Raw genomic sequence first — 16,742 nt, forward strand, 5'->3', positions numbered from 1 at the left:
ATACTATAATTCTGGTATTACAGATACACAACCTCGCCTGCGTCAATTCAAAAGATAAACGCGAAGGAATATTCAGTCTCGATTATCTGCTGTAACTGATTCCGTTTGGCGTAAAAGGCAAAATATAGATACAAATTATATGGGATTACTGAACGTCAGTGATGACACCGGGTGTTCGCGAAAAGGGTTTGCATGTAGTGACCTACCAGTACCACGCCAATCACACAATTTTCATAACAAAGTAGGTGTTTGACGACACAAAACAGTACACCATTTATTATACGCCACGTATAATTTCGAGAAAATCAACCCAACTGGTTCATACTTAGTGAGATTCCAGAAATGGGGGGTGGGAATTGCGATAACCGCATTCTTCTGAGCGAGCACGCTGACATTGCTCATGTCCATAATGAAAGTAGAGGAGAATATTCAACTTCCTGGTACAGCCCCGCATTTCACCTTGTAACAATCTGCCATCGAATCTTGTGAAATTCCATTGAGACCATGAACTGACCATATCTTATTTATATATCCATGGATCTTCAAATGTGTGTGCACATAAAGAATGAACTGACCAAAGGAGCAATAACGTGTAAACTGACTGAAAAGAACAGGCTCACTTCCTAACTGCGGAGTCTTGAAAGTGAAGGGTTTACAACATAACGAAAGTACACTTCGCTTTTCTTACCTCTTGAGATGAATTTCAACCGGTATTGTTAGACAAATACATGCCGATATACGCTGTTAATGAGTTCTAGATGAATAGTTTGTCCGACTGTTCTGTTATGTAACACGAGTGTGGTTTTAACACCTACCTGTGCAATGGTGTTAGTGTTAATGGGTGTGATTTCGAAACCAACCGCTAATCATGGTTATCTCCCTTTATATACACAAGGGCTAAGCGCTGCTCGCAACAAACCGGTATCTGGTTTTATACATCAGTTTGATATAATACTGTATATCTGTACAGGCATAGAATTACTTCATTACACTTTTCAATGTCCATCTCCTTGAACTTTGTTATGAAGCTTGTACAACAAGCTGATGCCTGCACGTACCCATTATGCTGGAATAAAAAAACCAACCCCCCCCCAAAAAAACAAAACAAAACGGTATTTGATTAGCCTAGTACCATGCCCTAACTTCGTCGAGGCTGCAGGAAGAACAGCTCAGGCCTGCTGAACATGCATCCCTCACTGGGCGAACAATAGGAGCTAAATGATATATCAATAATTGTCCAACGGACGAACAATGACAGAGGCTCTTCAGAATACGTTACTGTTATTTGCAAGTATTTCCGGCTGGTTGGCAAATTTCGTGAATGGTGGGTGTTAGCGTTAGGACAAAACAGGCTTTCACTTTTAGCGAACACCTGGTGTCATGACCGATTTCTGTGATTCATTCATATAATTTTCACAACTATTTCCTTTACACCAAACGGAATATACTTCTGATGATAGTTAAGTGAGTGAGTTTAGTTTCACACCGCACTCAGCAATATTCCAGCTATATGGCGGTGGTCTGTAAACAATCGAGTCTGGACCAGACAATCCAGTGATCAACAGTATGAGCATCGATCTACTCAACTGGGATATGATGACAGGTGTCAACCTAGTCAGCGAGCCTGACCTTGATGATAGTTAAGAGTCAACCACAGTGAGAATGGCAGCTTGGAACCTATCTCGTTGCTGGCAAGGAGTCACGCTATTAATGTACCGGAATGATTTCCTCCCAGACCTCACCTGTGCCTCAAATTCGACGAGGAAGCAAAACGCTGAAGGACAGGCAAAAAACCAGTAAGGTATTTGCTCCCCAAACAATCACACAGCAAATCTCGCTGCACTACTGACATACACAATGCGTTTTAGAAAGTGGTCATATGTAACATGTTGTACTGGGATTACATCTCGGTAAAGAGCAGATTACAGTAACTTTGGGGGCTCAGTCTCATCCAGGATACGTACCCACTCTTTCAGTGCGAGGAACATACTCGCCAGCACACAGCGATCTAACCCACTCAGCCATCGCAGCATTCGTACATGTCCATCTCACAAAAAGAACATAGGTTGTTCTTACATCACATGGAGCATATTGGTTCAGCTTTCTGATCCAGATACGACATGGAACTCCATGAAAGAGTCTTTATTCCATTAGCCTTGTGATTAAAGCGTTGGCGTTGCCGTTGGCGTTCGATTCTCCCATGAACAGTACAGTGCATGATGTCCCCTGCCCAATGGCTGTAATTATGCTGAAGAGGCGTCCAAGTTTTATAATTCCTTGAATAACTCTTTGAATCAGTTAGTCTCTACTTGGCGAGTTATAACGGAGATATGCTTGTCTGACGAAAATACTCTTAAGTCTCGTTTGAATGATAACAAATGCACATAGAATAATGGTACTGACATCTACATGAGATGCCAATGGAAGGATGGAATAATTCCGCCGTCATACAAAATGATAAAAGTAGAATCCATTGTACGATTCTGACAAAACCATAAGCACGCGTTTATAAATCACAATCAAATAGTTACGATACCAAGTGTTCGCGAAAAGGTGAGCACATTTTGCCCCACCGGTTCGGAAATACTATTTATAATAAAGGTAGTCGTTTTTTCCTAGATTTGTTATAGTCTAGTGTTTTAAAGGTAAATATAATATAATGATATGATTTAGTTCATGCCTGTACATTTTATCCTAGCGTTAAGGTAAATATGATAAAATGATTTGATTTAGTTCATGCCTATAATTTTAAGCATAGCGTTAAGGTAAATGCAATAAAATGATATGATTTAGTTCATGCCTATAAGTGTAAGCCAAGTGTTAAGGTAAATATAATAACATGATATGATTTAGTTCATGCCTATAAGTTTCAGCCAAGTGCAAAGGGAAATATAAGACATGCCACGTCGCTGTTAATGTAAATATTCCGATTACGATTTGGCTGTAGTAGGGATGTCACGATACATAAGTTTCATTAATCGATACGTATCACGATATTTTCGCGGCATTATTGCGTAAATTTAGTTTCATTTTGAACATTAATATTTCATATTTTATAATTGTCCATGAAAAGATCAACAGTTTTTATTCTAAGAGATTAAAAAGTTCTAATTTCCCGTCTTTGTGCATGAAAAATAATCATTTATAACTCTCATAACATAAAAAAACCATGATACAAAATGTAAACGATGCAGAAACATATTTAAACCGGTACTTTCAAAACTAAATATCAATACAGCTTTGAATGTATCGATAATTGTATCGTCTTAGAAAAAAGTATCGATGCATCGATGTATCTATGTATCGTGGCATCCCTAGTTACAACCCGTGAAGGTCCGGGGTATAATAGGTCTTCAGCAACCCATGTGCGTGCCATAAAAGGCGATTATGCTTGTCGTAAGAGGCGACTAACGGGATCGGGTGGTCAGTTTCGTTGACTTGGTTGATCCATGTCATCGGTTCCCAATTGCGCACATCGATGCTCATGTTGTTGATCACTGGATTGTCTGGTCCAGACACGATTATTTACAGAGCGCCGCCATATAGCTGGAATATTGCTGAGTGCGGCGTAAAACTCACTCACTCACCCTAGTTACAACGTACATTTACAAACAGACTATCACTTGTCAGCAGCTTGAAGATAACACAGATCAACTGATATAAACATTGGTCTTCCGGACTGTCCTAGAGGTGACAGGTATATGCATGTATTAATCACACGCTGACCAAGATGTGTACTGTTACGGACTGACTTGTTATCAGGCAAAGTCATCTTATCACATGTCTTGATCATGTGTCGTATTACAAGAAAACAATTGAAACTTTCATGTAACGTTCTTGTTAATTTAATCCACATTTTTTTCTATAACTAGACCCACTCCTGAAACATGTAAATGTATTACGTCCAGGTCTGAGATAAAAGTGCCTCGCTTGTCTACCAAAACAGATTCTGTTTGGCGTAAGATCCAAAACAGTGCATGGATATTTACAGGCCCCTGTACATCAGTGGCGACACGTGGCGTTTGAGAAAATTGTAGGCATGTGTTGCCCTGCAGGAAGTACCCACCACTTAAACCAATTGCATGAAAACAAAGTGTTTTTCTGTTACAAGGACATGTAATTTGAACATGAAGTTTTGATTTTTAGAACATTAATATTCGTTTTACGTACAGCAATAAATGATCAGACTGTATTATTACATCCATGGTTAAGAATGTACAGAATGGACAGTTCTTTACAACTCCTCGTAACTCTTTGATCATTCTCACTATTGTAGCATATGTTATATTTGGGATTACACTTCTAGTACTTTTTTGGTTTGAGTCCCATCCGGGATTCGAACCCATACCCTCAGAGTCAGGCACCAAATCGCCATCACACAAAGCCGGCCGCCAAACCCGCTCAGCCACCGCGACTGACCACTTTCTACATGGCATTGTGTAATCATCCTCACTATTAATATAGTCCATCAACCAGACAGCCACTGTTTACACTTGCTGGGTTAATATAGGACATGTACAATGCATACTGATAGCGTGGTGATGACTGACGGGTTGTAGCCACATACCCGATGATAACATATCTGGGTTCTTTGTCTTGTCAGTGGATATTACAATTATGTAACTTTGAAAACTCCTCTCAATTAGAATATTGAAAGGAGTAGTATATCCAATATGCTGACCAGATAGGCCTAACCCTCGTATTCCCAAAGGTCTAAGGTATTATTGGAATCACAATTGCACAACATGTTGCCACCTTAGAGTAAAAGGCCATCCATGTCTCCTTTCATCAGGAACTTGGCTGACATTGTTGAGAAAGCATTGCCCATAGCATACTCACTCCTATCCTACCCCAATAAAAAAAAGCTAAATATCATCAGGAAAGTCGTAGCTATTTTTTATCTTCGGTACCAGCTTCCAATTACAAGTGTGAATACCCATCATACGTTATGTGTGACTTTGTACATAATAACGACAATAAATATTCCACAGTCAGTAGTGATCAATGGCATTCCTAACAATGGCATTCCCAGCAATATTCAAGCAGTATCTGCATCCATTTCACATGTAGAATGATTCTATAGGGTATAAAGAGAGAGACCAGAATGCATGATATGATACACAGGTACGAGAAATATGCCACGATTAACAGCTGAAGAGAGAGAAGAGCCATGGTGCAGATGGGGTCGACATACAATGCTGTTGCCAACGCCCTGGGATGCCACTGTATCATGGTTATAAGACTTATTAAGGGCTTTAGACAGACTAGGGTCACCGTAGACAGACCATGAAATGGACGTCTACGCATCACAACGCCAGCTGTAAATAGGTACCTCCGTCATTAAGGAAGGAGGGTAACGTTTCGGTTTGGCGTTTAGTGTATTTCTTTCAGCTATTTAAGCTTATCAATTTGATTATTGTGAACCCGGACCTTTACAGGACTGCATTCTTTAATGGATTTACAATTCGATTGTACAACCGACTCTGCTATTAATAAAGATTTCTTATGGACGTGGAAAGGTATTTGTTGTTGCTGTTTACAATGTTTCAGAAAAAAAAGAAAATGAAACAAACCTCGAAAAACGTGAAATACAATGTCTCTAGGTTTTACCCACCCATTCGCCAATACCCGAACACCCGAAATTCATTATTCGGGGGACATGCTGCATGTCCTGTTTTATGGAAAATGAAATAGTGTTCTTATTCACCGACCCAAATATCCCCACTCTTGACTCAGGTCCAACCACAACCCTTCAATACTTAACCTTTCGTTCCCTAACAAGTATTCGCACATTACACTGCCGATTTCAGCTCAGTCATGCTCTTCACAGGCTATATAGGAAATCCTATATCCTGCGATTATGCTTACAATCGTTTACCTGAGCTTTGAACGTCTATCACATGCATTGGTGTATTGTTTCAAATTCACCTGACTGTTCACACCAGGTGATAAGGCGTGTCGGTCAATATCTTATTATTAACCACCAAAGGCTGGAGTGAGGCAGGGAGACATGCTCCGTCTTATACTTTTAGTGTGTTGCGTCGGCACTTTGTTTGCTGAAAAAGTTCGTTACGATGGGTAAGGATTTTCACATTATAATCATTTAGAAGTAGAATAATTTCAAAGTTTCATGTGGTATTTACAACGTATGGGTCTGCGCGGAATACATTTGCCATAACAATGCATGTTTTCGTTGTCACGAGGGGATCATTTCGCTGCTAATTAATTCATGCCAGAACTCAACGGATCGACGTTTGCAGATTTGTCACCCCCACTAGTGGGTTTCACTTGAGCGCTTGACCCGGACTTGGCTTTCATTTCAAGCTGACCCGTTATGGTTTAACTGTAAAAACAATGAAGCTGAGTTCCATCAACTTACCCAATCTCACGAAAGAGTGAGTTTTCTCTTATTCGCTTGTGACTGTAATGTCGTCTTATCTATCAATACAGGCACAAAGTTATTCGGGTGACACCCGACAATGAAGCTGAGTTCCATCAACTCGAACAATTTCAACAATACTTGGAGAAGAAAAGAGTGAGTTGATATTGATCATTATTATTATTATTTATGTTACACGGCAGGCCAATGTTTTATACGAAATTACATCATTAAAGTATTGTGTACAATGCAGCTTGTGATTAATTTATCATGATTAAAGTTGCAAGATCACTGATGCAACGTGAAGGACTTATATGTACTACAAATAAGCACTGGCCAGAGTCGTAAACATAATTGGGTCTGAAAACATTAAAGTAATTCAAAAAGCATTTAAGTTAGGTTTCATTAAATAGAAATGTTTGATCTCTGCACTTGTGGTAGAAGTCATAAGAGTTTGATTAAATAAGGATATTATTTTCAAGAGAATCAATAAACGCGCATTTTAAATATGGAAACTGTATCGTGCAATGTCAGTCAAATGATATCTAGGCTTTTGTCAAATCTAAAACGTGTGTTCGATTTTTCTTCTATGGGTCCTGTTATATTTTCAGTGGGTCAGACAGACATCTGAAACTTCCAGGACCCAATGCCCTGTTACATTACACCATTCACGAACAATGAACCACAAATAGTGATTAATATCTCTGTTGCTAGTGGCAGTATAGTAATGATTGGACAAATCAATGTTTTTGTTTTACATTTGATATAAAATTAAACACATGGTTTATCTCACACAACGTATTGTATTGAGTACGAAAATGACACCATGTTATTGTAAACCTAAAACTTTATGTATGCCTACTTAGGTTGACATATGGCACAGAAGCTCCGGACCCGGTTCTCACCTCGACTTCCGAATTGGACCGGATATGAGCTACATATTGGACTCCCTGCGACTGACGCCACATGTTCTCATTCCAAATGTGCAGGACTACATTAACTATGAACAGAAACTCAACACAATGTCCAAACACCCTGTAGGAGCTGGGTTTGACTACGGTGTATATCATGATCTCGACGAGGTACGTGTTCCAAATTACGAAAACAGGAACGCTATCTGTCTTTTAGAGCAGCCTGGAATTGTTATTTTAACTTTTCTTGATGTCACTTTCTCGACATGCTTGTAGGAACAGGCGACTAACGGGATCGGGTGGTCAGGCTCGCTGACTTGGTTGACACCTGTCATCGTATCGAATTGCGTAGATCGATGCTCATGCTGTTGATCACTGGATTGTCTGGTCCAGACTCGATCATTTACAGATCGTCGCCATATAGCTGTAATGTTGCTGAGCGCGGCGTTAAACATTTACCAAACCAAATCACTTTCTCGAAATTAGGGAAACACTGCAAAAATCTAGTTTGGTATCGGAATGTGCGTTTGAAAGAGTATGCGTGCAAGCTGTTTACAAAAAAACCGAGGCCGTGACATATTTCCATTAAGTATACCATGGATTTTCTTTCAGTAAAGATCCATTTTCGTTACTACTATTGGAGACGTTTCCGTAAGCATATAAATAATATAATTTATAAATACATCGGTTTCATGAAGTAAGACATTTCAAATGTTATTTTCTGTCTTTTTCAGATCATGGACTGGATGAAGGACATCGTTTCTCAGTATTCTGATATAGCTCAGATGTTCCCTATCACCCAGTCGTTTGAAGGCCGCCAGTTGAATGGAATCAAGGTGATGCCTAACCCTAAACTGTAAAACACAACGCCAACACATATGTCACTACAGTGCTTGTTGAGGCTCAACAAAGGTCCAATAAAGACTGTTTAGGCAACAAACATATATATGATTAAACATGTATTCTTGACACGCTAAGTTGTACATCGCATCGACAGTGCTTTCAGCGCCCTGAGCAAGCACTAGTTGCGTGGATATGTGCGCTATATAAATATCCTATAATGATAAAAATGTTTTGAAATTTACACAATACGTTTTAGGGATAAGTGAGTGAATATGTTTTAGCAATAGTCCAGCAATAAGACGGAAATGGGCTTCACATTGTACACATTTGAGGAACCCGGTCCTTCGGCGAGACGAGCGAACGCTTCAAACAGTACATTACCGGACCGACTTTATTCGGGATATGTTGTTCGGATGATGCATAATTATTTATGCTCTTGACAGTCTTCAGCAACCCATGTTTGTCATAAGATGCGATTAATGGGATCGTGTGGTCAGGCTCGATGACTTGGTTGACATGTCATCGACGCTCAATAGACATGCTCTTGATTACTGGATTGTTTGGTCCAGACTCGATATTTACAAACCGCCGCCATATAGGTGGAATATTGCTGAGTGCGTCGTTAAACAACAAACAAAGAAGGAATCAACCAATATACAAATGTCTTTTATTTCTATACTCTATTATTAAAGACAGTGAGGTTTTCTGTTAATGATCCAGTTTTAACTTTTTGTTGTAACAAAAGTGTTTTCTACTTAAGGGAATTCCAATGTCACGAATTGGGTCTTCATTCATTTCACTATTGTTCGTTTGCTTCCTAACTTGACAGGAATGCTGACATTTTTAAGTGACTGTATGAATGTGTAGATTTCAGTGGACTCTCGACCAGGAAAACAAGGAATATGGCTGGAGGGAGGCATCCACGCCAGAGAATGGATCTCCCCTGCCACAGTGATATACATGACAGGACAGGTGCGTTTATATCTTTATTACCCACGTGGTCAACGTATGGGTAGTACTAGTCTCGTACGTCACACGAGTTGACCTGTGTCGTAACGACTTGACCTCAGATTCTAACGATTTGATTGGATAACCGATGACCTCTCAGTTAGGTCACGTTGTGACGGAACTACTTGTTCATTCATAACAAACACGTGAATTCATTCATTCTACAACTTAGATGCATCGTGGGAATGTAAACATTGCGAACGTTGCCGTGTCGCTGTTTAATTGTGAGTCGAACTGAGACATTATATCCGTTGAAAAACATAAACGCAATGTTTCCACCAGTGATGTTAGCCGAGTGAAACCAAGAAACACGATGCTACTGAGTAGTTAACTGTAGGAGGCTGTACAAGAGGCGATGACAACTGACATGCATCGTGACGTCGGTTTCCAAGGGGACAGACGTGAATGGCGTAGTGACGTCAATACAGTGTGACGTCATGCAAAAGTTAACTTCAGAACAAAATTCTTCCGCAACCTCTTTATGAAACCGGTTTCGGTTTGAAACCATAACAACAACAAAAATACGCTATTTTGTCAATTCAATGTATGTAAGACGTGAGTAATGAATAAAATACTCGGTCTCACTACATACGAATTATCGGTCCTTCCTATGGTATCTGACCGAGCGAAAACGAGGTCAGAAACCATAGGAAGGTCACGAGTTTCGTATAATTCGTATGTAATGAGACCTCGTGTAGTATTCTCTATATGATATGTTTATTTTACTTATATTTAGTACATGACAGGACAAGTGCGAATATGTATAATGTGCATATTTTACTCATATGTTGCACTGGATAGGCTATAGCCTGTGTATTTTACTTTCACAGCAAACTGCGGTTTTAATTCAAAGGGACAATTATATTTAGTTCCTTGTAATCATAGTTCGTTATAGTTTGACGAAAACATACAGCAAGTGTCGGGAAACAAATATACCACTGTTCGTTATATTCGTCAGTTTCTTTTAAGCGTTTTCGTTAAAGTTTACTGTATGTATACATGGTTGTTGGAGAATACATACATGTCCACTAACTAACGAAGCTTCTGCTCATACACAAAACAAAACAGGGCGTGTAATTCAAGCATTGAGGCACTTGTTTGATGAGTCCCGTATCGAAACGCATCCGGCTACAGGGTTATTGATCTAACGGTAAAACAAGAAAACAGTTAGTCTGGTACAGGTAACTCGTTACTCTGGGATAACTCAGGTTAATCTTGTTCACGTTAACGTAACCATCGTCTACGTAAAACTTTAATATCGTTCACTTTCAACGTAACCACATGAATCGTTAACGTAAAACGTTACTCTCGTTCACGTTTAACGTAACCCTCGTACAGGTAAAATGTTACTCTCGTTCACGTTTAACGTAACCCTCGTACAGGTAAAATGTTACTCTCGTTCACGTTTAACGTAACCCTCGTACAGGTAAAATGTTAATCTCGTTCACGTTTAACGTGACCCTCGTACAGGTAAAACGTTACTCTCGTTCACGTTTAACGTAACCCTCGTAAAGGTAAAACGTTAATTTCGTTCACGTTTAACGTAACCCTCGTACAGGTAAAATGTTAATCTCGTTCACGTTTAACGTAACCCTCGTACAGGTAAAACGTTACTCTCGTTCACGTTTAACGTAACCCTCGTACAGGTAAAACGTTACTCTCGTTCACGTTTAACGTAACCCTCGTACAGGTAAAACGTTAATCTCGTTCACGTTTACCGTAACCCTCGTGCAGGTAAAATGTTAATCTCGTTTACGTTTAACGTGACCATCGTACAGGCAAAACATTAACAAGAGAACGTTACTATCGTTCACGTACAGCTTTACCCTCGTGCAGTTAAAACATCGCTCTCATCTAGGTAAAACGTTACTATTGTCCAGGTAAAACGAATGTCGAAATGACATAGACGTTTCTGTGTAGATTCTAATAAATGACAATTGTTTATCAGTGTTTTACACCTACATCAATACAAGTGTGTCATTCATACTAGTATTTCAATAACTGTAAAATATGCATGTACTGTACAGTACTGTAGTTCACCTCTGTGTCATTCCTGTATCAGCTTCTAGAACAAAATGGGAAAAACCCGGATGTGACGGCAACTCTCAAAGCCTTTGACATTTACATCGTCCCCGTCGTCAACGTCGACGGTTACGAATACACCCGAACAACCGTAAGTTATTTTTAGATTCCAATAAGGCGACAACTTCAACATGTACAAAATAGCAAGAAGAATATACCTTTAAACTGTTTTTGTCTATCGTAAAAAATTCCATAAGTATATGTTTGATGAACGTCGCATTAATTGACGTTGAACCAACGGCTAAAACTGATAAAATGACTGGGTTCCAAAGGATAAGTTTGATTTCTTTTCTACCCATTTCTTACATTTTTGTTCACACTATACTGAAAATTTCATCTTCAATTTAATCTATTGTTTTGAAACATGAAGATATTGCTCATTTACGACAGGCGGAATCGGTAGCAACGATATTCCCACCGGTGTCGCGAACATCGAATATCGCTTTATCTTCTTGGATTATGTTTATTTTTCCGTGGCCTCCCATCAGACACTTGATTATTCTCGAACCCTTTTCAGGACCGGATGTGGAGGAAGACGAGAAGCAAGCGTGACGGTCAGAAATGTGTCGGGGTTGATCCTAACAGAAACTGGGACTTCCACTGGTGCGGTAGGTTTTGTGCTGGATACTGAAGCTGGTTTGTGGTTTTGGTTTAGTTGTTTAACGCCGCACTATCCCAGCTATAAGGCAGCGGTATGTAAATAATCGAGTCTCAACCAGGCAGTCCAGTGATCAACGGCACGAGCATCAATCTACGCAATTGTATACGATGACATGTGTCAACCAAGTCAGCGAGTCTGACCACCCAATCCCGTTAGTCGCCTCTTACGGCAAGCATTGGTTACTGAAGATCAATTCTAACCCGGATCTTCACGGGTCTTTATGGAAGTATGTCACGGCCTCAGGCACAGACGCACATTCACTTTCAAACGCACATTCCGATGCCAAACTATATTTGTACATTGTTTCCCTAATTACGAGAAAAGGAAGTCAAGCAAGGGAAAATAACCCTGATACAATTCCAGGTTAATACAAAGACAGATGGCGTTCCTGTTTTCGTTATTTGGAACACGTACCTCGTCGAGATCATGATATACACCGTAGTCATACCCAGCTCCTACAGGGTGTTTAGACATTGTGTTGAGTTTCTGTTCATAGTTAATGTAGTCCTGTACATTAGGAATGAGAACACGTGACTTCAGTCGCAGGAAGTCCAATATGTAGCTCATATCCGGTCCAAACCGGAAGTCGAGGTGAGAACCGGGTCCACACTCCGGCGCAGTGATGACTTAGCATAACATCACTGCCACAGGCTAATTTGCATATCACGTGACCGGACTTTTCTCTTGTTTGTAATCAAACGCGCATATTCATAATAAGAAGAGACTAGCCTTACGCAAGCTTTTCGGCGCGCTCTTCACAATGTTTTACAGTGTTACATATATATTCTTCCACAACTACGACAGTAAGGTTTATGACAATACATATTTAGCTGTCAAGCTGGCTGCATCGTTTGCGCTCCGTCGGCTTCGATGACAGCACGTGAAGCCGTACAACTTATGCAAACAAATCGAAATAGATGTGTAGACTCGTCAAAAATAGAGTTAAGAAATATGTACATTATATTGAATGGACGATGCAAGATGTGACGAATCGTCACATCTTTCTGGCCTGTGGCAGAGGTACTATGCTGGCTGGCTGCATGGAACTCTGGGTAGGAGTGTGAACAGTGCCATATGTCAACCTAAGTTGGCATATATAAAGTTTAAGGTTTACAATAACATGGCGTCATTTTGGTACCTAATACAATACATGTTGTATAGCACCCAATCGCGTTAGTCGCCTTTTAAGACAAGCATTGGTTACTGAAGACCAATGCTAACCCGGACCTTCGCGGGTCTGCTGCTTCATGTGTATCGCTACATGGAATATCCATACATGTGCGTGGTGAAAAATGTTTACAGTAGAGAATAGAATTTAGTATCTCCATTAAACCTACTGTCACTCGGTTGAAAGCAAATAGCAATGACTGCCCAATCAAGATTGATTTTTATTCTGTTGAAATGCCGCAAAATCGAAATTTACTATGGTCCATTATCAATTATGTTTTAAGTACGGAGGTCAAGTCATCTAAGGCGCTGCTGGGCTGAATTGCATCCCTGTAGTGTTCCTGGCACATGTGACCATGGGATCCGATCCTACATACGCCCTCCTTAATGTGTATTTCATCAACATACCCATGGCTGGTCGTGGGGTGGTAGCCTAGTAGTTAAAGTGTTCGCTCGTGACGCTGAAGACCCGGGTTCGATTCTCCACATGGGTACAATGTGTTAAGTCCATTTCTGGTGCCCGCCGCCGTGATATTGCTGGAATATAGAATGTTGCTAAAAGGGCGTACTCACACACTTGGGGGCGGGATTTCACGGGCGGTAAATTACCTCGAGCTTTAGTCCCACCTATCTGACATACAGTGATGAAACTGATATATTGTTCAAAACGGTGTTACACCAAACCTCATTCACTCATTCATCTCGACATTTTCAGAGGTGCCAGGTGCGAGCACTGACCCCTGCTCTGATTCCTACTGTGGTCCATCGGCGTTCTCTGAGAAGGTGGTCGGCGGCATCGCCAACTACATTCAGAACGAAACCATCAACATCGTTGGCTTTATTGACTTCCACAGCTTCTCTCAGTTGTGGATGACACCTTGGGGGTACACCACTGATTTGCCTAAAGATGCTGCAGCACAGGTGCGTCACCGTTTGTACTGAATTGTCCTGCATGTGATTCGAACCTTTAGAGAGTGTGAGTGGAGCATCAACTGTCTTATTGTTTCTTCTCAAAAGTTAAAAAAACCCCAGTTGGCTGACCAGTTGGCACACAGACACAAAACGAACGCACGCACGCACACGCGCACGTAGATACACTGTTAGACACAAGTCATACTTAAATTATATACACACACACACCAAAAAATAATATGTTAAAAATGCAAAAAGAAAATGCACCAACATAAAAAACAACCCAAAACAAACACAACAACAAAAATACAACCGAAAAAAAACCAAAACCAAAACAAAATCAGATCAAGACCAAAAAAAAAAAAAGCGCACACACACAAAAACGCACACATACGTAATTTTAGTTTAGTTATCAGTTGATGGTTGTATCAGGCTCAGCACAACGGCGGAACAATCACATGATTTCACACGTTGCACTTTTTGTTTTTTACGAATTTCACCTGGGCCTCAATGTGACATGGTTTCGCATCTAAATTCAGGTAAACGATTGGATAAATGTCAAATGGTCTGGAGGCTCAAGAATTGACATCACTCAAACAGACCCAACACAGTTAACGTTACTGTAGAAGAATTTGTTGGGGTGTATAGTTTTGAAAATACACTACATGCATAATGCATCAGTTTGTATGTTTGCAACACGGTGAAAAAGACAGACTGACGGAACTATTATCTCCGTATCAAACCATCAAAGAAACTACATCGACATACAAATGTAGCATACATACAAATAATGTTAATACATTATCTGACAGTCTATTATAGTAACAATAACTTCATAAAAAAGTACTTTTTTAAAATTATTATTATTATTTTTTTTTATTGGTTCCCAGGATTACAACGTCATGATATGTAGAACAGTGATGTACAGATAGATGGATGATGTACAGGTATCAATATCATGTTAATACACATATATAAGTCAATAAAAGAGAAATATGACCTCAGGTAAATTGGGTACATTTTAAATTCATCACCCCATTTATGATTGAAATCTTCTATTTTATTATTTCTTTTCATATATGGTTTTCCACAAAGAATTTTTCCTATAGTAACAATAACTTCATAAAAAAGTACTTATCACAACTTGTGTTCGGTTGTTACAGAAATTAATCAGTGTGGATAGTGCATACATATTTTACCATAGTACATACATACTAACATTTGTATAGCGCCGATATCCAGCTCAACTGTTCAAAGGCGCTTTGTCTTTTCCCTCGATCATTGGATGTCAATCTCAACGGCAGCGCATCGAGTTATTGTGGCTTTCCCATCCTAATGAGGTACCCATTCACAGCTGGATGGACTGGGGCACATAGTCACAGTACTTTGTCCAAGTTCACTGCACGTTGCTGTACCCGCAACTAGGTGTTTGCACGTATTCGTGTGGCCACCATCTGGTCATATACCAACGGATTCGTGGGTTCTTTTAAGTGCACAGGGTTGTGTGCTGTACACTAGGGGTTGTGACAACACTGAAAGAGTCTGCACACAAAGTTGACTCCAAGGTTTTTACACCCGGTCACAGGTGGGCTCGATCCCGACACCTCAACCTCGCTGGATCACTAGCCTGGCGCCAGTTCGCCCACTACGCCCCAAGTCATCAATCATAAGGAACATTACGTAATGAAAAAAATGAGATGATAGTAAACCCGAGTTTGGTCTATTTTCACTTCAGAACGTGACTTCAGCTGCAGCAGTGGGTGCCATTGAGGCGGTCCATGGAACCAAGTACAAGTACGGTTCCATTGCCAACATAATATGTACGTATATTACGATCTGTTGACGTATGAGCGGAAGTGGATGCTTATTTAAAATATATTGATAAGGATTCTTAAATATGTTAGGGTGAATTTGATTTATAGATCATACATTAGGTTTATCTGCTTGGTGTGTTACTGATACGTTTGAAAGAGATTCAGATTCATTGACAAGCTATAGCTCCTATCAGGGGACTTTTCAATGCTTTGAGATGTTAACAATATAATCTTAAAATTATGTAGTCGAACCTCACTTAAGCGGACACTTGCATTTTCTCACATTTTGTCCGTATAAACGAACTTGTTGAAATGATCACGTGTTGTTTTGCTAGATGTGGCTTCCGGAAGTAGTGCGGACTGGACATACGGTGTGGCTGATATCAAGTACTCTGTCGGTGTTGAACTGCGTGACACGGGAAAATATGGATTTCTGCTTCCGCCAGACCAAATAGTCCCTTCAGGAGAGGAAACGCTGGCGGGCGTGCTGGCTTATATGAGTAGCATTAACATGTCATAGTAAATGTTTGTTATACCGAGGCAACTGCTTGTTTTCTTTCATCTGTAGCACAATACCGTGCATTCTGTATTGCATTATTCAAACGTTGGTGGGCCTAAATGGCTGCAAGAGTTGTATGATCCCCAGGGGGTTGAGATTGATAATACGATGTGCCGTTGATATTGACATCCAGTGATCGAGAAAACAAAGCGCCTGTGTTCCAGCCTAGCTGTATATAAATAGATTATGAATAAAAAAATATTTGGTGACCCGAATGGGGATTAATGTCGCGTTTAAGACTGCATTTACATTCTGACGTGCACGCACGTGCGTGTGTGTCATTGCACTTGTAAGGACGTATGCCTACCCTTAGTGCCATTATTATATTACTATAGAAGCACATTAGTGCTTCTGTCTGAAATATTTCTAACATCCACGTAGATGATGCGTTGTAGTTATTAATGCT

At 40.1% G+C, this 16,742-nt stretch overlaps 1 protein-coding gene across 1 annotated transcript; it reads left to right on the plus strand.

Annotated features, from left to right (window-relative positions):
- The first annotated feature begins 5,994 nt into the window (after positions 1-5,994).
- LOC124272729 (carboxypeptidase B-like) lies at positions 5,995-16,317 on the plus strand. Its single transcript, XM_046707938.1, has 10 exons — positions 5,995-6,078; positions 6,451-6,535; positions 7,246-7,461; positions 8,025-8,126; positions 9,001-9,105; positions 11,204-11,314; positions 11,741-11,831; positions 13,767-13,972; positions 15,699-15,783; positions 16,113-16,317. The coding sequence occupies exons 1-10, from the start codon at positions 6,011-6,013 to the stop codon at positions 16,295-16,297; spliced, it is 1,254 nt and encodes a 417-aa protein (XP_046563894.1). The 5' UTR covers positions 5,995-6,010; the 3' UTR covers positions 16,298-16,317.
- Positions 16,318-16,742: the final 425 nt, after the last annotated feature.

This window comes from Haliotis rubra, unplaced genomic scaffold, assembly GCF_003918875.1.
Source record: "Haliotis rubra isolate DU_JTF1 unplaced genomic scaffold, ASM391887v1 Scf103, whole genome shotgun sequence".
NCBI classification, from domain to species: domain Eukaryota; kingdom Metazoa; phylum Mollusca; class Gastropoda; order Lepetellida; family Haliotidae; genus Haliotis; species Haliotis rubra.